Source organism: Leptosomus discolor, chromosome 18 (assembly GCF_034619465.1).
Source record: "Leptosomus discolor isolate bLepDis1 chromosome 18, bLepDis1.hap2, whole genome shotgun sequence".
Taxonomy (NCBI): domain Eukaryota; kingdom Metazoa; phylum Chordata; class Aves; order Leptosomiformes; family Leptosomidae; genus Leptosomus; species Leptosomus discolor.
The window spans coordinates 9,172,265-9,193,607 of NC_141408.1; the positions used below are offsets into that span (position 1 = coordinate 9,172,265).

General features: G+C 42.9%; 1 protein-coding gene across 1 annotated transcript in view; it reads right to left on the bottom strand.

Moving 5' to 3' along the window:
* Positions 1–15,898, bottom strand: part of ULK2 (unc-51 like autophagy activating kinase 2) — a 38,898-nt gene extending 23,000 nt beyond the window's left edge. The window contains exons 1-7 of the mRNA XM_086475057.1: positions 15,806–15,898; positions 14,400–14,492; positions 13,094–13,135; positions 3,588–3,620; positions 3,183–3,219; positions 1,484–1,657; positions 232–305 (exon numbers count right to left, since the gene is read on the bottom strand). Of these exons, the coding sequence (XP_086331183.1) occupies positions 232–305; positions 1,484–1,657; positions 3,183–3,219; positions 3,588–3,620; positions 13,094–13,135; positions 14,400–14,492; positions 15,806–15,898 (546 nt within the window). The remainder of the gene's footprint in view (positions 1–231; positions 306–1,483; positions 1,658–3,182; positions 3,220–3,587; positions 3,621–13,093; positions 13,136–14,399; positions 14,493–15,805) is intronic.
* Between the last annotated feature and the right edge of the window lie 5,445 nt (positions 15,899–21,343).

The window sequence follows — 21,343 nt, forward strand, 5'->3', positions numbered from 1 at the left end:
AAAAAGCTACGAAAACGTTCGATGTCTCTCTGATTTTAACAATCACGATCTCCAAATCACAAGAAAAAAAAAAAAGGAGCCAGTAAAACTATGGAAAGGTGAACTGCATGCTGTCCCCAATACTTCTGAAGCAACATTACGCATTTACCAATCTGCGAGCAGCAAATTATTTTGTTCCGGTAGGAGAATGTTTGAGACAAGCAACATAATCTGAAACATACTGTCACTTACCATATACATAGGAGACCCACACAGAGTTGCAGCCATCATGTTGCTATGCAGATAACGAGCAAACCCAAAGTCAGCTATGTAAAGAAACACATTTGTCAATGGAAAGAAAGATAATTTTCAAATTTTCCAAGTCTAGAAATGATCTGTCTCTTATTGACATCTGCTACAATTACCAGTTAGAGAGAAAAAGACAGGTATAATATATAATCAACTACACGAACAGTAAAATCCATGTTACACTGACAGAATAATGTATTATCTTCCAAACAGCAAGCCAAGAAACAGTAGTGGCATCATTTGCACAAACTGCTGCTCAGCCATCTCCCCCAGCTGCAGAGCATGCTGTCTGGCGTCAGCAGGAAAGGATTAAAGTCAGTGGCTAAATATAAATGGTTCATTAAGAATGATGAATATACAATCTGCTCCAGTGAAATCACATCAGGTAGAAGTTTAAGTCAAGTTTCAGATGCCTGAATTTTCCATGTAGGCAAAAGCATTTGAAACTATCAAGTAAGGACAGCAAGAGAAGAAGTTTTGTCTCCTCTGTGCTGTTTAGAAGACTGAGTGAGTTGGAACAGATCTCAGATTTCAGTGGAGCAAAAGCATAGCGAAAAAACTTGTTGCAAACAAGGTATTTTTAAATGGACACTTAACAGACAACAATAAGAGATTAAAATTTCTGAAGTGTCTTCTGAAGAGGAGTTTGGTAGTATCCTGAACAGTCGACATCTCTCCTCAGTTACAATGCCAAACCTCTTTCTGCCTAAAATAGGTCATAACCTACATTTCTAAACTTCTCAAATAACCTTTAGGAGGGTCTACCACAAAAAAAAAACAACCAAAGCAGCTGGAACTGCGACAGGAGTCTCTCATGCACACAGTTTTGAGATGAGCTAATGTTTTCATGACTAGAAGGAAAAGTCCTAGGAATTGCCATGAGACTACTCGAAGTTTCAAAGGTTACAGATTTATGTCTAATTAAAATAGTTTAATATGAGAAACACCAGCTAAATAGGTTTATTTTTCCTGTAGATTTAATCAAAAAAGGTCTCTATGACTCAATCTTTTTTTATACCAAGATTCTGCATTACAGCATAGAGCTCATCGTTCTAGACTAACTGCCTGATTGGCATCAATTTAACACACACCATGTCCAGTACACCCTCTGCGCTTTAACTACAGAGACACTTCTGAGTAGGGAAACAATCCAACACTGACGATTTACCTTTAGATCACAGAAAAGCACATTTACCTATTTTGATGCGTATGCCACTGACACTTGACTTCCTACGACTGGCATAAGACAACAAAATATTCTGTGGTTTAAGATCCCTGTGAATGATTCCTTTACTGTGCAGAATACGCATAGCTGCTGCAATCTGCTGGAGAAACACCCGGATGGTATCTTCACTAAGAGTTCCTTTAGCTGGAAATAACATAGACATTAGCAAATGAGAAAATAAATATCATCATCTTTGGGGAAAAAGCAATAAACTTCACAGTGATCAACTGTGAAAAGAATGAAGACAATCAAATCATAGTAAATTACATTCAGAACAATCCAATCTCCAGTATTTTCCTACAAATGTTTACACTCTCAACAACATATACATCTCCACAGTTTTACATGAGCTACAGTATTCTGAATTATCTGGTTTTACAGTAGTTTACTCAACCTGGTAGCATAATAATTGTAAAACTTCTCAATCACCATTAAATCCTAAACTCGCTAAAAAGGCAAAGGAGCCAAGAAAATAAAGAACTTCACGGTTTAAAACATTAAATGTATCTACAATTGTGTTACAAACTGAAGCATAAAACCTGTTCTTTAAACAAATTATTATAGTGATGCAGATAACCACTCTGCTCAAAGGTTTCATCCAGGACAAAACTTATTTGGGGGGGGGGGGGGGGGGGGGGAAGATGGACTTTTGAAAGTCTCTTCAGAAGGTATTATCTCATTCTGCAGTCTGAAAAAGTACTGAACACAGGAGCTGGATTATACTGTAGGAGTCTTTCCAAGGATTTTAATGGGAAGTGAATTAGGCTTTTAATACATACAGTTACCATAACAATAGCTGCTCACAAAAAGATTCCTTCCACATAATGAGATACAAAGGCAAGTAGAAGAATATTTTCATCAAGAAAAATATGAAAATTAACTTCTCTGCTCAAAATTTTGTTTGTAATAAGAATCCATTTGTCATGATTCTGTAACTTCTGTCTTCACTTTGGGCAAAGCCATGCTGGAGGGTAAAATCTCTCCTAAGCCAGATCTGCCTCTTTGTAGGAAGCATTATTATATAAGTAATTCAGTATTTTTTCAGTTCACATCTTGGAAAAGAAGGCAGGTGGAATGAAAACACTGGGAGCAGCCCCCAAATCACAACTTTAGAAACAGAAAACCACACATTTTCCAGCATGCTACTGAGGGTTAGCTACATCTTCTTCCTCATTTACAAATAAGAAAATGTTACATTCAACTGTTTTGGAAGCAGTGGCAAAAAAGTGGTTTCTGTCTGCGCATTATTTTATTTACCTTCCTTGCTTCTTTGTGGGTTTTATTTTCAATTACGAATGGCATTTAAAAACACTGGGAAATATTTTTAAACAAATGCAAAAACTTCTGTCTTCCTGCAGCTTCAAAATTTAGTTTTCAAGTTCCCAGGGTGGCATATAAACAAACAGCACTGCTGCTGACCTTGACTGGAAACAGAATACAACACTAAACAGATTCTTGGTGAAGTCACTCACTCTTATGAAGAGGGTACTCTAAAATCACACCAGGGTGAACATGAGTTGTGGAATTACAGACATTCCATGAACAGAAAATTATTTAAACCACAAGCAAAAAAAAAAAAATCTCAGAGAAACACCAGTGGATTACAGGAATACAGAATATAAACTGTAATGCAACAGCTTCCTCATAGGGAAATACAGTAATCAATTACCTTGTAAGTAATCTGCCAAATCCCCACCATTGCAGTACTGTTGAAAAGAAAGGTTTTTATGAAAACACAAGCACTGAAATACTTGCTATATAATTTTTATTTTGAAATCTTTTCACAAAAATTAGAAGATCCTTCCCAGCTGTTTGCCTTGAAACTGTTTTGTCAATTATCTGCAATTAATAATTTGAGGTGCAACACTTCATCAATACTTACAGCATCATAAAATGAAACTGAATAATTTATGGAACAAACACTGCTGGTAAATTTAGTGGTGCATAGGAAATAAATAGTTTTCAGAATTGCTTGCTTTAACAAGTCATGGTTATTTCGCAGCTGCGCAAAGGAGTTTTGCCTAAAAATCATCTTCAAAATCAGTCAGAAAGAAACATGTATGTTAACACATACCTCCATTACCAAAAAGACAGAATTGGGCATTTCCTAAAAGAGAAGAAGAACAAATCCCATTTAAGAACGTGACAAGACAAAGCTTCAGTATTTGCATTACCCAAGCGTAACATGAGATTTTTCAATCAACTGAGTCACCTTGTTGAAGTCACTGTTTTAGAGGGTAGCAAATATGTACACTCCTCACCATTAAGCATTTCACATTTTTCAAAAGCATTCGCGTATGTAAAAACATCACCAGGCAACATCCTCAAGACTAAAGCTTTCATCTGAAAGACCATCATACAGTAAGTAACATCAGTTTCCACTGTAGGTTGCTCCCGCAGCTTTCAACTGCCTTGGACTGCTCTGTCAACACCACCTCTGTATTAAAAGCCCTTGCAAATAAATTAACTTTTGCTATCAGACATCGCTGACATCGGTCACTAACAGGACTAATACTTAGTTGCAAATATACCGGACGGAATTACAAACTGTAAGCAAGACAATTTGGCTATGACAACCAGTTTCCTAAGGAGGAATTCCAAAGTTATGTTCCCTGCTTCTGGGTAAAACACGCTTTGGTTCTGCCATCTGACAAGCTGAAGGTCAGTCAGAAATCACAGAGTGGTTAACTGTCTGGAATAAACTGATTCCCAAATGCTATTTTGTAGGATAATTAATTCAGGAATCACGCATTCTTCTGTAAAGTATCTCCCTCAGTGAGTCACTGGCAGAAGCACATCCCTGCCGTGGATCTAAATGCCTCACGGCAAAGGTGTGATTTGTTACGGCAGCTCTATTGAGATTTTCCAAAGCACTGACCTCCTTTGACCTATTTGCAACCTGAATTCCATCTCTTCTAACTGAGTAAAAGTTACTGAAAGACAGATTAGCTAACTTCTACTGTAAATTATCTACATACTCCATAAAAATGCAGTAAAAATGTCTGTGCTTAAACCCAACTATAACAAGAACATTAATCTTTTTTACAAATATTTATTTTGTGTGAGGGAAGAGCCTACCTGCCTATGCCAATAATCAACATTGTTTTCCACAGTCTCCTGCATAAAATAGTTTTGTTGTGCCTACAAAGCTGAAGACACTCAGAGATCTTTTATAAAGCAAAAGCGTTTTTTCCCTGAGCTGACTAAGACTGAAAGAACACAAAGAGAAGCAGAAGGAAACATAAGGCAACTATGCAAGAAACAGGATGATGTTTTTTAGTTACATAGTACCTTATCTCTCTTTCACTTCAAAAATAAACCTAACAAAGGTTGACAGTTTAGGGGAAAATTTTAAGACAGTTGAAGGAAAAGAGCAAGATGGCATACCAGACAAGGCCAGGCATAGCACCAGTTGGAAATGGAACCACAGTCAGTCTGACTGCATTCCGCTAACTAGTGTCAAAAAAAAAAAAGTCAAAAGGGACATCGCATGGCAAAAGCAGAGCTGTGAACTTAACTTAGCCACCTTTCTCAGTGCTTGTACCAAAACTACAGCACATGTTCAATTTGACCACACCAGCAAGAACTACCACAAGAGTGCCATTTTCAAGGGCTGGCTAACAGGTCAGGTTAGGAAGCTTTAAAAAGAAAAATAAAGTAAAAATGGGCCAACAGGCCCAGGCTAAGGAAACCAGCTACCCTAAATATCACACATAGCACAGCGCACAGGGATGGTACAACCCATTAAAGCCACTTCTACCAATCCATCACAGACCCAGATGCCCACTACAGGTAACTGTAGCAAGTACAGTTCAAGATGAACCAGGTATTTTAAGGTTAATTCAAAGCTGTACTAGGCTGCTTCACTTTCTGGAAGCATTTAGTTTAGTCACTCTTGTCTGTGTTACAGAAATGCATTTGAGGTTCTTTCCAGCTCAGAACATCGAGCACATTACAGATTTGTTTACATTTGGAAATTAGCTTTAAAGAAAGCAAGTTTCTAGGAACATTAGTCAAATCCGTTGGGAATGAAAGGCAAACTCCAACCAATACAGCATATTAAAGCAGCAGTAGATCGCATTTCAGGAAGTCCCAATTGTTCAGTGTTTCTGTAACAGCTGTGGCCAATATGAACCATAATTTGCAATCCTATAAATGCCTCAAAACCTAAGTGCATACTTTAAAGCAAAAAAAAAAAGTAGTTACTCGCTCTGTAAATTACTGAAAATACATAATGATAAACGTTGTTTCTTTCTACATTGTTCCTTTGCAACAACATTTTCCAAGCTAGAAACTCTCTTTCAGGAACCCCAACGATGCCCAACAGCAACTCTGAGACCCCAGTTTGTCAAACTGAAAATTCTGCCAACAGAGAATCACTTCACTTAAAGGACGCCTGTGATGTGTAAAAGAGTAACACAGCTAAGAAGCATGGAAACTGTCTGTCCTCCAGTGACAAGAAAGAAGCTCAGCTAGCGGATTTCTACCCGAACATAGCAATCCCATGAATCAGAAATAGATGTTCCACAGCGTCACTGCCTCCACTACACAACACACTCTGTACAAAAACAGCAGCTTATGGCAGTATGTAATGCTCAGCTCATGACTGACATTTATTCACCACAGAACTGAGACAATGTGTTTTCTGGAGTCCCTTGGAAACAAAGTCCTTTCAAATGAAACTGCTCTCTTCAGAAACATGGAGCTGATGATTTGTACTAGCCCTCACCTGTTTAAAGAAAGTCATTCCTACAGACTACACTAGATATCCCTCAAATAGCATTACTCATTTTTTTTTGACTGATATTCTTGATTAAAAATACAAGTCATGGGGTCAAAGTCATAGTAAGAAGTAGAGTGTGTTTCCTTATTGTAGCTTGGATAACCCTTTATTAGAACAGCAGAGCAGATTAGAGGTTTCACAAAGATTTTCCCAGACTGGTCAAAACTCCTATCTGATTTGTATTGCAGAAGGAATATTCTGCATGGTACTGGTACCAAGCTCCCCAGCTGCACCCCGTCCCAATTTTTAACTCATAACCAAACACTTTTCAATATCCCACCAATGCAAGCTCTAGTTCCAAACAGCTGAAGTTGTTCACCCCTTCACAGTTGCTCAAATTTTGCACTACAGTTCTTGGCCAGCCTGGCTGGGAATGCGATCTACATTTTGGGAATACATTCAGAAAACACAAGTCAGTTCTGGAAAGGCATTTTTCCCTTCTAAATCATTCTGCTGAAAAATAAAGCTATCCCTATCGTCAGTCCCTAGACTTGCGATTTCTGTTGACTTGCTAAGCAAAGTGCTCAAAACCGAAAAGATTAGTAAATTTGCATGTTTCAGATCTAACATTCAGCAACAAAGCCGACCTAGCAAGCTCTTTTAAACTGTTTCTTGAAACAGGTAACCAAGCTTTCAAAACTTTACATTGATATACAGACCATAAAATTACTGCAGCTGGAGTCGTTCTGGCCTACACTTCTACCTAGAAAAATAATCAAGCAAAACAAATGTATGTCGTGTTGCAACAATCATGGAACAGTTTTGCCCAGCATGCTCTGCTTTGTTGCCTAAAGTTTTCTTGACAAAAACCTACTTTTGCTCCTTCTTATTCTGAATCTAGGTTTTACTTGCAAGTTGAAGTAAAAGATAGCAAAGGTTAATAGGAAACCATTTTACAGTTCTGAGAGCTAACAGATAAACCTAATAGGAAGAGATTAAGAGGCAATATATTTGCCAGAACTTGCTGTGTTTTAATCCCAGACTTCCAACAGTTGTCTCAGGGGATGTGAAATTCCAACCCAAATCACAGGCTCAGCGCAGTAGTTCCATTTAAAAGACATTAATTGAAAAAGAAGTCAAAACATCCATGGTTACTTCTGACAGCTGTTGCTAGAACTCTAACATATTGGCAGAAACATACCCTAGATTTCTTTTTGGTTATGAAGTCCTCCTTCAGAACAAGCTGAAAGTCTGCAAACTGTGGCAAATCAATAGTTACTATGATTTTGCTCCAAGTCTGTAGATTCTGTTTAGTTGCCATTTGTGGATCGGAGTCCCAAGAGCATGAGAGTTAACATGACAGCTTGTGCACTGCTATTATCTGATTAATTTTCTGATGTGTTAATTTGTGCTATATTTGCTTTAATTTCTTTGGCTGGGAACACACCCTTCTTTTTTTTGGAGCATTAAATACATTTGGCAAAAGTTCTAGTGATTTAGTGAAAAAGGACTGGTCCAGATCTTTTTAAGGCTGTTTCTCCCTGTATTGCTTTGCGAGTGCTCCACAGCAGCAGCTGCTAACATGTTCAGCTCCTATCATCTAAAGGACTGAACATTTTGTTAGTTCTGACTAAATGTTAAGTCTCAGACTAAATGTCACTTGACATGTGCCTGTAGGATTCTCACAGCGTGCATGCTGCCAATTACTCACATAAAAGAGCAATCAGCCATGGAGAAATGTACCACAACAGCTGTATCACTCATTTTCTGGTACGTGAAATGCTGTACTTAACTAATACATATGGGAGGTAGAGAAAGAAAGTGGCCTGCTGCAACACAAAGGGAAGGCAAACCCGTTCACAGCACACTGAATATTTAACACGCTCGCGTACTAGAAGGTCTTCTGAAACAGTTTTGAAATACAAATTATAGCACCTAGGCACAGCAGGTAGGCCAAGGACTGCGTAGTAACTCCAACTCCTTGGTTCCATGGGCCAAAACAAATTCTAACTGGTTGTCCCTAACCTTCAACGCCTACACTGGCGTCATTCCTTGCAGTCCAATATTGTCATAACCAACCTTCCAGTTAGCATCAGCTGCCAGGTAGTATTTCAAAACCTTTACAATTTCTACAGGGACAGATTTTTCTTCTTATCTGAACGGCATGTCTTCATATGACTATTTCCACACACAGTGAGGATACTGACAAACACAAAGGCCTTAATCAAGGAGCTGAGGGAAAAAAATAAAGATATTGAGACATCCTCATTCAGAAGACCAACAGTTCAGAAACAGCTATGATGACAGTATGGAGACAAAGCTGCGAGACACAAAGATCAACAGCACACACCAGACTGCTTAAAGCAAATACCTCAAGAAACAATTGCAATACTCCCAGACCAACTGGAGCCGTTGGGTAAACCAAACAGCAATATTTAATTCCCACTGGTAAAACAACAGGTATAGATGAATACAGTTCCTTCCATAAGCATCCCTAGTAAGAACTCATGGGCACTTGCGTTTAAGCAAAGGCTGAGGTGTAGGTACCAGAACCACCACTGGCTTTCTTCCCGCTAGCTTCCACCGCTTTCAAGGACAGCACAAGCAGCTGCAGTTATTTTGTCTGCTATGTACCAACAAGCCAAGACAAGAAACAATTTCTGTTCAGATACTGTTTCTCCAATAACACACTAGAAATTAGTTCTCCCTAAACTACTGTTCAAACAGCAAACTTCAGACTCCTTACAGTGAAGACATTAATTCATTCTTCTCAAACGCTATCTCCGAGATACATTACAGGCTTTCATTCTGATGGCTGACATTCTAAAGAGGTTTTGAATTAAATTATTTGCTAAAACAGGCACTGTCTGGCACTGTGTAAGAGATTACTTCTACTCAGCACACACTTGGGATCATGAACTGCACAAAACTGTAAATTCATGTGCTAAATATAGCACATTCCAAATAACTTACTGATACCTTCATACTTCAGTATAATACTTATTCCAAGGACCTCAATGTACTTTATGCTGGTGAGTTAGAGGTTATTTTAGACTCCTTTTGCTTTTGAAAAACAGTGGGCTGCATTTCCCCAATTAACAGGATCCAAGGTTGGTCATCTTTTGCAGGACGAATGACACCCCATAGCACCACCATGGGAAGAGAGCTGCATTCTTACACCATTTTAGCGATTCAGGAGTTTTTTATTCTTCAATGAAAGACTACCAAACTCTTGCTCAAGAAGACAAGTAAAATACGTCTCAACAGGTTACATCTTGCTATCCATCTATTGTATTCTGGGGGGTTTTAAGCATTGCACTTCATGAAAAAAACAATTTCACATTTAGAGGTGAGCTGCATGTGCTTATGTTTCAGAGCCCTACTACTGCAAAACATTTGCCTCTCGCAGACAGAGAGTTCATACTTAAGTATCTCCACAAATGCCTTCACTCTTAGAACCACTGGTTTCCACACCCTGGCGTGTGCAGATCCCCGGCCTTCTGAGATGGCACAAACAACAACAGCGTGCTCTGCTTACATAAAATGCTTAACTGCAGATCAAACCTGCCATTCTTGCGTGTCACCACCTTACGGAAAACAAGGGCAATTATCATGCTGGCACCAGAACAAAAGATTTTTATGCAGACCAACGCACACACAACGTTAACGGCAAACCAATTAATTCGGGTGTGTCTCCAGCTGAATGGGCACTTCTAGTACTTTAACTCAGTGGACCTTCTCCTAAGTAACATATCAAAATGCTGTTTGTAAGAACTGAAGCAAGAGCAACGTATGAGGTTTTAAAATGTTCACATACTGTCAGCAGAACGGCTCACAAGTTCTCTTGGACCTAATTAAAACCTTAATGGTGTATGTATCCTTATTGCACTGACTTGTGTGACTGGTCGCAGGTCATGCAACAGGAACACAATCATAAATGAACAGAGATGAAAGAGAAGGAATCTTAACTACCTCCTGTGAAAACAATTCCAAATGAAGCCTTTTGCAATATGTAAAACAACAACTACCCTTTCATTCTCAAACTTAAAAGATATATTCCAAATTGCTATGCAGGGATAGAGCTTTAATCTCAAAGTACTGCCATTAAGTATAAATAATTTCATTTAATATTATGAGATGTAAAAATAATCATTCTTCATTGCAATGAATTTATGCTTTTGTCACTGAGTTTTGCCACTTACATTGCACACCACCTTTTCTATCTGAGAACTTGGTACAACAATCAGTTCTTGGATCATTCAGCTAAATGGTCTGCCAAACAGTGCATCTGAAACATGAGCATTTTCTTATTTCAAACTGTCTAAGGTTAAGAAAAACTTCAGACCAACAGAACTACAGAAATAAAACAGACTACCAGTCACACTGAGAACTTCCTACTGTGACACAGACTCCACTGGCTCCAGCACCAAGGAGAAAAAAAAATAGCTTCTGTAACTTAAAAATTGCTTGAAATCCTGAAGTCTTATCTGCTGTACTGTATCACTATGTTCACAATACTATGGCAAACAAAAAGGGCAGTACATGCTAAAACATGAAATGCTAAAGAAGATTAGTAGGTGTAACAGCCTACTAGACATGTGAATGCCTTGCATAGTGCTCGTTCTTGCTGGGTCATAAATTAATGTAATCACATAAGTTAATGATGTATAGGATTTCACAAACACAGCCCTACGCAGAAAAAGAAAAGCATATTTGTGCAAGTGTCACATTCTTTAGACCATATTTTGCAGAGCAATTTCTTCTAGAGAAGTAGCATCACGCTGCCAAGCTTTATGTCTGCCGTGAATGTATTTGAAATATATCCAAGGTATGAGACACAGGTTTTCCCTTCTCTTTGCTTTAACTGTTCATTTTATTTAAATGCAATAGTCAATAGCAGCAAGCAGCAACATTCTCTTCTTAAATGGAGAGTATAGGACTGATCATCCAAGAAGTCCTGTCACTCTAAGGGCAATCTCTCCTGTGGCAGAACAGAAAAGCATAAAAGCTACGTTTTTAAATAAGCTTTAGATAAAGAAGCCATAGACAAGTGTACAGCTCTGTCCTCTCTTCCCTTGTGGATGTTCTGTGCATAAATCAAAAGAAGCAAGAGCCTCTCCAAGGCTGAGAAGATACACAATGTTAAATCGTCAAAATCCGTATCTAGTCAAAGACCCTCAGGTTGAGCTGCAAAGCTTAGTAAGTAATCTTCACATATGAACAACTGTAAATGATAAATCTGAAATTCAGCTGCTTACTCACACACTAACACCCTCAGTCAACAATTCCAGTTTCTTTTAAGATGTCTGGATATGCTAAATTTAGGATGCTGAGAGATTATTTCCACTTAGCAACACTCAGGAAAACCTGGTCTCTTCAAGAAGCACAACAGACTATACTTTCTCTCTCAGAGCAGCTAATACCATTCAAAGTGCAGAGTTCTGAAGTCAAGACCCAGATGGGAAAAGAGCCTACCCATCCAAACAAGACACTTTGATGCATAGTCTGTTACTAGATGAACACCATCACTTCGTACCAAAAGTCAACAGAAGTTAGTACTCGTCCCGTAGCGCTACACGCAATAAAACCTGAGCCGGCCTAGCTCAGTATCATGTGGATGCAGATTTCTGCAGCTACAGAGAGATACACATCTACGTGTAAGCTGAAAACCTTTTGTCTTTCCACATTTGCATCCTAAAACATGGAAGAATGTCAAAACATCTATTTTGCGTTACTTTAACGATGCAATGCCCCAAGGGTTGTTCTTAATTTTTTTTAATAAATGTAACTCTGTTTTTAAGATTAGATTTGAGCCCAGGAGACAAATGTATAGTCCTTATCCACGCAGAAAAAATGGCTGTATAACCTATACCACGTCGTATTTAGCCTTACTCGACACTTGCAGGCCTTAGAATACAAAAACCATACTTCCTACTATGTAGAATACACTACCCTAGGCAGGCTAGAAAACTAACTTCCTCGCTTTATCAGGCAGAATCTCGGGAATAAAGACAGGAAGATAATCTGAAGCAATTTAATACTTATTTCTCCTACGTGAAAAGATCCAAATGTCTGCTTGGCCCTTATACTTTATCTTATCCTTTTGAACACAGGCAACAGCAACATATACACGTGTGATCATGGTCTTCTACCTCAGTTCTTCCCTGCATGACACAAGGCTATATATCTAATACATTTCTTTGTTACAGAGATCTCAGAGATGCCGCTCCTTTCCTACAACAGAATTATTTTAAGTTATGTTGACTTTTTAACACCACTTGCTTCATTCGTTCAGATCAACTCACAGAATCACAGAATGGTAGGGTTGGAAAGGACCTCCGGAGATCATCTAGACCAACCAACTCATTCTAGTTCATTTTCCTTCAGGTGTATTCAGTCACTATCCACAAACACCTACTTTCCGATTAAATTATAGGGCCAAGGAACCAAGGCTAATTCAGGAGAACAGTTACTGCCAGCGACAGAGCTCCCAGCCCAGCCAGTTGCTGCTTTTTCTCTGGAGACAGGACCAAACCACACTAACAGCCCCTGCAGAGGTTCTCAGGTGGCCACTTGCCCCTGCTGCCTGGAAGCAACCATATTCCTCATGGCTTTCTATCCCAGCTCTGCATCCTACTTATTAGAAAGAGCCAATACAAAATAAGTGCATAGTGTGTTGAAGACAAAAGAACTCCCCTGCCACTGCTAGGGAACTAGATTTCTTTTTCTAAATACCAAACTGATTATAGCAAGAAAATACACGGCCATTCAAAATTTTCTACTCAGTATACATACATATGCATTGTGTTTTCATAAATAAACTTTAATGAAGAAAAAGGCATCAAAATATATTTTACCTGGACATCATAGAGAGCTACAATGTTCTCATGCTGAAGTTCCTGTAAAATAAAATATTTGTATTATGGAAACAGCCTGTTATTATTACTTCAAATTTAATTTACTAGGTGATAACCAAAGAGAATCAAAATTTACAAAGAAAGGTAGCATCTTTTTTAGACCATCAGATGGAACTTGGAGGAAATCCCAGCTATTTAGACAATATTTAAAGGAACAGGAAATTAGGCAATATCTCCAGAGGTCATAAAAACATTTGGTTCCAGAACTTATTTTCTATGTCTTGTTACAGAAAGTACTATAACACAAGATCCTTTAATGAGTACTGAAAACTGACTAAATTTAATTTCATAGTCTCCCACAATTTCTTGTGTAGCAGAGTAACCAACTACACTATGTCCAAGTCAACCTTACCATTTTACAATAAAAAGGAAATCAAACCAAGTAACACCAAATAAAACTGGCACAGGACAGCTCATGCAGTTATCTGTAACTGCTCAAAAAAGCATCTGTCTTTGCTAAGTACTTTCAGCACACTAATATACCCATCATTACAACTTCTGATATATAATAAATATACTAGAATATAATATGTATATATTAGCATATAAAACTGTGATGTATCTCAAGAAGCCTGGAAACACGGAAAGAAAGCAGCACTAATTATTACTGCAAAACTGTGCAAAATGATACGTGGTGACGATCAGAGAGCAGAGAACAGCAAGAGACCATCCAAGGAGACGTTTCCCTAACAAAGCATTGAAAAACTAAATGATGCTCTGTTTTATTTCCTTCATTAGAGCCACACTACACATTTTAAGTCAATTAACACAACTCAGAAGCGGGAAGACTGCTTCAGGGATCAAATTCAGCACGCCAATTTTAGCTTTCAAGGCATCTTTGAGCAAAGAAGATGAAGAAAGATCAAAGACTGACGGTTTACCCTCAGTTATGACTTTTGTTGTATGCACTGCTTGGGAAAGGTGCCCCACTAGCCATCCTGAAGGACAAAGTTTCCTATAGTGCAATAAACAAAGCACAGAGACTGGTTCTACAACAATTTTCCACTTTTCACTACAAAAGTATGCCCATAACCTGTTCTGAGACCATTTCCAGAACTAAAAAAATGTATATTTTCCTTTTATTTTCTTGGTCTTTTTATTTCTGGATTTCTCCTGGGACTAACAAAGAAACAAAAGGCAGAACAGCAATTACTGTGATACTACCCATGAACCAGAATGAACTAGGTCAAAAGTCTCTTTTCCTTTCAAGTAAAGCAGCTTTAAAAATCACTGCAAATTAACATACCTTTAAGATTTTTATTTCTTTTCCAAGTAGGATTTGTGACTTTGACAAGTTCTTTTTGTTAATACTCTTTATGGCTACTTCCCAATCAGTTTTCTGGAAACAAACAAACAAACAAGTATTGTCAGGTTTATATTTTTTTTAACTTTATCCACTAAGACCTAGCTAGTAAAGCACTGGAGAAAAAGTTCCAAGATCAGCCCTACTCTACCCACCAGTGATTACTACATCACATGACACCATCAAGAACTATTTTATTCCAAATAGCTTAGACAGCTATTAAAATCCAGCTGCAGCTACACTGCATTTTCATGGATTCAAAAGCATTTAAAAAAAAACCAAAATAAGTAAGTAATCACACCCCATTTACTTTTTGGTAGCGGTGTTATGTATCTGCTTTTTAGTCATCTCTCAATGACTGAGTTACTTTTACTCTCCTTCAAGGACTTCCCATTTTCAGCCTTCTTATGCTCTACAGCTGAAAACTGCACAAGAAAACATCTGCTTTCTAAAGTAAACTTATATATTGCCTATATATATATCGCCTAAAAATAAACTGACGATGTATTTGTAAGGTGGAAGTACCTCCTTTAAAATTTCTATTTTCCTTTCTCTCTCCTCTTTTTTTTTTTTAAAACCCCCAAATCACTGTGCCTCTCCAAGTTGTGAGTATTGCCCTAATGCTCCAAGATGATGACTCCGAAGAGTTGTTTTCTGGAAAGCAGAGCACTTTAGGCACCAACACCAGAATAAACTCTCACAGCATCAAGAAACCATAACGTAACTATGAATATCCGGGGTGATTAGCAAGCCACGCCAGGAAACCAGACACCTCCGAATTTAAGAAATCTTCAGCCAATCCCAAAGGAGACAATTTTCCATTAGGTCCCTCGTTATCCAGCGAGATAAACATGACCCTCCTGACAAACAAAGGGCTCAGCCTCCCATACAGCTCCAACTCTCCACTCGCCGTTATGTTAGGGAGCTACCAAACAGCAGAGAGGAGAGGTGGGAACGCAGATAGGTTGTTGGTTATTTGGGTTTTTTTTTAAGGAAGGGTAAAAATAATTTTTAAAACAGGGGTTTATGGAGGCCGGGAGCCGGCTGCTCGGCTCTCGGGCCGCCGCGGGCCGCAGCAGCGGCAGGCCGGCCGCCGGGGCTGCCCCGGGCACAGGCCCAGCCCCGGGCCCCGCCGCCCCCGACCCGGTACCTTAGCCCACCCCGCACCTTTCTTTCTATTTTCTCCCCAAACACCCTAAATCCCCACTGAACTCCCCACAGGGCACCCCCGCCCCTGCTGTCACCCGGCGGGAGGGGCCCTTGACGGCTGCAGCCCCGCGGAGCGACCCCGGCCCCGGGTTGTGTAACCGGCCCCGCTCCGGCTGCGGGCGAAGCCCATCGCTGTTTACCTTGCGGTGGCGACCTTTGAAGACCACAGCAAAGGCTCCGTGTCCTATCAGGTCCTTCTTGCTGTACTCAAAGTCCCCCACCACCTCCATCATCCCTCAGCGGGGCATGAAGCCCCGGGAAGGAAGGAGAGAGGGAGGGAAAACAAAGGGGCTCTTCCTCCAGCCGAAGCAGCTACAGCCGCCTCACTGCAACCGGCGGCGGGGTGGGAGCCTGCCCCTCTCCTGGCTGCCCCCGGCGGCGGGGGTAGCTCCTCTCATACCGCGGGGGCAGCCACAGACCCCCGAGCCGGCGGGGCTGCTGCAGGGCGTCTCCGAGGCGAGGGGCTCCGTCTGGCATGGGGAGGGCAAGGCGGGGAAAAGGGGGGGGGGGGGGGGAAGTCTCTCAGGGGCCGGCTGTGAGAGGACAGCGCGGCATCGGCGCCGGGACGAGGGGTCTTCTCAGCGGGGAAGGGGGCTCCGCGCCCTGCCGCTGTCCGCCCCCATGGTCCCGCCACAGCGGGGGCTGCCGCCGCCGCAGCCCCCCTCAAGGACCGAGCCCCAGAGCATCCAGCAGGGCGGGGGGAGGCGCGGCCCGCAGCTCCGGGGGTGGCTGTCGCTGTCGCCGCCGCACTCCCCCGCGGGAGGGGAAGGAAGCGGTGAGGGTGCAGAACGGCAGGGGGGGGGGGGGTCCTCTCAAGCCGCCACCAGCGCCTCCTAGCAGCTCCCACCGATCCACACCCAGCCGGCCCCGGCTCCGACTGCCCAGACCTCCGCGCCACCCCAAGCATTTTATAGGCCGCAGCGCGCAGGCCCCAGCGCTCGGCTGCTTCCGCCGGAGGCCAAAGAGTGCCTCACCCCGGTTAACCCGGCGGGAGCGGGTTCCCGCCGCCGCCATCTCCTCGGGAGCGCGCCCTGCCCTGGGCCCCGCCGAGCGATCCCGAGTGTCCCACCGCCGCCGGGCCTGGACACCCCCCTCGCCCTGATGGCTCCCTGGGGTCGGTCCTTGTCGGCCCCTCAGGGAGGACAGCGACCCAGGCCCTGGGGACCAAACCCCTGTCCCCAGCCCAGAGCTGGGGCAGAGAGGCCAAACGCCAAGTGCAGCCCCCCCCCCCCCCCCCCCCCCCCCCCCCCCGCCGCCTGCCTATCACTTTTAGCACTTGGTGTTACTTTACTTTCGCCATTTTCTTGGCTGCCTCAGGCCCACCGGCCCGTGAGGACAAAGCTGAGGGGCCACCAGGAGCCAGAGGCGCCCCGGGAGGCAGCTGCCCTCAGCCCGGAGCGAGGCAGGGCGAGCCAGGCAGCGGCGGGAGGGCAGGTGTTCGATCATCCCGCCCTGCCCGGCTGCCAGGGCGCCGATCCTGCTTACCCAGCACCGCCGGGGTCCCAGGCTCTCAGCGCTGTCCCTGCTCTATTAGTAAGCACGGCTCTGCGTCAAACCTATTACAAGGAACTTAAATGAATGGAGAAGCGGTGGAGGAACGAGCATGCAAAACGCTGTGAGCCAAACACGCTTCGAGTTGCTCGCTCTCTTTATAAGAAGAACAATGTCTGTAATTTACAGCCTCTGCCCCCCCAGCACTTTTAAGCCAGCCTGGGGTTGTTTACAGCAACACTTACGAACATTACAAAAAAAACCCAAAACAACCAGCCACCGCACACCAGTCACACGGAGCCTTTGACCTTCACCTCCAGATCTACATAATTAAGCTCCTTTCCTTTGCTCTCCTTTCCTCACTGCTCTCTTCCCCTTCCTCTCTGTCCCTGTTCTCCATCACACCACCTCCACATCCCGGAGCTGTTTCAGGCCTCCCCCATATCCCCTACCTGCCCCAGACCCCCTCGGCCCTTCGACACCGCAGCAGCAGTGATTAACCCTCCATTGCGGTGACAGTGGACACAAAGTGTGCATGGGCATCACGCAGGGCAGAGCTGTGCTGGGCCTTCTCCACGTGATCCAGGGTCTGCTTTCAGGTAGATCAAAATAGAGACTGAGCAGTGACTTACACAGTTGATCCTCTCCCTATTCTTCCATGATCTCCCTTCGCTTTCTGGGACTCAAAACCAAGCACTACTGGAGCCGTGTGCCACGTCAAAACCTCCACAGCTAAAGCCTTCTCACAGAATCACAGAACGTTAGGGGTTGTAAGGGACCTCAAAAGATCATCTAGTCCAACCCCCCTGTCAGAGCAGGACCACCTAGAGTAGATCACACAGGAACGCATCCAGGTGGGTTTTGAATGTCTCCACAGAAGGAGACCCCACAATCTCTCTGGGCAGCCTGTTCCAGTGCTCTGTCACCCTCACAGTGAAAAAATTTTTCCTTATGTTAATGTGGAACCTCCTGTGCTCCAGCTTGCACCCATTGCTCCTGGTCCTATCATTGGCCATCACCGAGATTCGCCTGGCTCCATCCTCCCGACACTCGCCCTTTACGTATTTATGAACATTCATGAGGTCACCCCTCAGTCTCCTCCAAGCTAGAGACCCAGCTCCCTCAGCCTTTCACCATAAGAGAGATAGTTCTACCCACTTCATCATCGTTGTGGCTCTGTGCTGGACTCTTTCAAGCAGTTCCCTGTCCTTGAACTGAGGGGCCTAGAACTGGACGCAGTATTCCAGATGCGGTCTTCAAAGATAATGCACTTAGATTGAAAAAAAGATTCAGCAAGAGATTCTTCAAGGAATATTGACAGCTTTATGAAGGACATTTTAAGCTCTAGACATTATATGGAGACACCAGAGGAATCCTAAGACATCTGTTTTGTGCCAAAGAGAACCAAAGTGCTTTAAAACCCCTCCAGACTGAATCCCTCCCTTTTATTTTCTCCCATCCAAAATCCATTCATGGCACCACCCTAACAAACAAAACTGAGAAAGTGAAGCTGACCAAGTAATTTCAGCAGCTCAGAACACCCCCGTCAAAGGAATAAATGAGATGTAAAAATATTCCAAGTTAATCATAAATTAAAGTGTTGGTAGTAACACAAACACTTTCTAGTATGTGTTCACAGTGCCCCTTTAAAACCAGGAAAAAGCCCACAAATCTCAATGTGTTAAATATTCTGATTCAGAAAATAATTTCCCTGAGAATTGGCTGTTTATTGCCATCCACCGATTCTCACATTCAGTATTAATCCTCTCAGCATCAGCCTGTGTCCTCGCCCCAAAGTCAATGTTACAAGCTACATCTCAGGGAAGCTAAAAACTCGATAACCCAGAAAGATGTCTTTTGAACAGAGAAAGCCAATTCAGGAATTTCTAAGGCACCCATTCTGTGTTACACTCCAAACCCAAGACACATTTCCCTTCAGTGGCAGCAGGTCTGATGTCCTTTTGTCCTCGTAATGGGGCTGGAGCCCTCGAGCAGGTTTGTTTCAGCTCAGCAAGGACAAAACAGCCAGGAGCAGTGAGGAGGTTTGACCAGAATAACTAAATACACTGCTGTCGCACTGGGATTCGAACGGGATCTGAAGGGCTGAGGTCTGAAAAACCGCTCGACGAAGGCCTGCGGGATTTGCATGCAGGTCACTCACTTGAGCTGGGTCCTTGATTAGCATCTGGGAGAGCGTCTAGGCGTCAATATTGCCAGCATCGGCGGGCTGCGGTAAACTTATTTACAAAGAGCACCTTCACTTGCTTTCGCTGCTGAAAGAAGTCAGAGACAGTACGGACTGAATTCACCCACATTTCCCAAAGGGAGCCTCATTACTAAAGATGTCGGCAGAGTGATGCAGGGTACCCCCGTGGGGCTCATGCTGCTCCTCCCTCGCCCAAGGATTGCACACAGACATCCACCACGCAGCGCTGGCAGGCGGCAGCAGCCCTGCAGCACTCGGAGGGATGCACAGCTCTGCTCTGACAAGCCATGTGGCAGGACAATAAAATCCCCAGCGTGCTCAAAAAGCAGCAGGCACCAGTACCATGTCTAGCTGACAAAAGCACAGAGTACTGCGTCCTGAATTTGTTTATTTTTTAACATTATACTGTGCCAGAGCTGCAGCCCACTGACAAGAGATCACCAGCGACCCACAGCTCAGCAAGGACCACCAATTTACAGCGTCAGAGTGAAGAAAACACGGAACAGCAGCACTGGAGATGCCTTTGTGGCTCTCTCCCAGCCGCACTACATTGCTTCGGCCAAATTAGTCCCTCAGATGTGAGCCAGGACTCACGATCAGAAAAGCAACAGATCTAGGAAGGAATTAGCACCCTCCAGGTTGCTTGTCTGAGCACACAGAAGTACACTTTCATCTGGTAGCAGCTTCCCAGAACAGACACATCACTGTTCCGAGTTTCCATAATACTTTTCATCCTCAAAAGCACTAACGGTCTTCACAGCAAGCCCTTTTCTGCCATACCACCAAAACACAGCCCTTTCTGAGGGAGAAACATCAACTGAACGGTGCCTGGGTTGACCCAAAGAAAAGCAGAAAGACTGCTTCTCCTAGTGTTCATACAGAACAACGAATGAAGATAATTTTCTTCCTGTTCATCAAAAGATTTTTCTTGTATCTCTCCCTATAAACGTGCACATGGAAGTTAAATTACAGATCTGGGAAAATAATCCAGAGATCAGCTGAGTTGAGCAGTACATGAACGTGTGGCTCCAAGGACCCAGGGAGCACAACATGTAGGCCACTTGGCCAGCCCTCCTGCACGGATAAGCAGAACACACAGCCCTGAGAACAGTTTTCATACAGACACTAAGGCCTCACTTATCTAAACCAACCCCCAAAGGCAGCAGTCTGGCACCTTCCTGTTCATCTCAGTGTTATCCCAATCAATCTACTTCACTCCAGGTGTCCTCACCATTTTCTTCTCTCCTTCCTTCCCTCCCTCCGTCCATCATACCCAGGAATTTATTAGGCAGGTAAACCTTTCTCAGAGGACTGGCACGCTTCCCAGTCCTTATCGTCACTGTCCTCCCATTGGGGATTGGTAACAAAATTAATGGTGGCATCGGCTGAGCTATCAGTTTTTAAAGGAGAAAGGGTCAGAGGGCTCCATGGGACAAACATTTCTGGATACGCTTGAAATTATTTTTATATTACCAGTGAAAAATAATGCCCTCGTGGTAGGCATACCTGTGTGGCATGCTTAACGAGTAACTTGGGAGAAACTGGATTGAAACACAGCAGCAGATACTGAGATTCCTATCACACAGCACCAGAAAAGTTCAGGTGCTTCACAGGATTTTTTGTAGCAATATGGTTCCCAGAAAAGCAATCAGAAAGCTCCAGCCTACCTTCTAGATTTGTCCTTTAACAAAAAGTAAAGTCTTCCCCATTAATAACACCATCAACCCAAATCTGCATCTGCAATTCTAAAAATTAGCTAATTTAAGCTCACATCACCATGGCCAGCAGAGCGAGGGACGTCACGTGCTCGCTTCGCCTCCTGCCAAAGAGGAGCCACCTCTGAAGCGAAGGGCAGCAGCTCTTCCCCGGCGCACGAGAGCGGGCAGGAGACCGCAGAGCAAAGCCCGGGAAACGCCGCCTTCAAATAAAACTGGGAGGAGTGTTATGGGACCGCTTAGGAATACAGCTGGAAAGGGGCCAG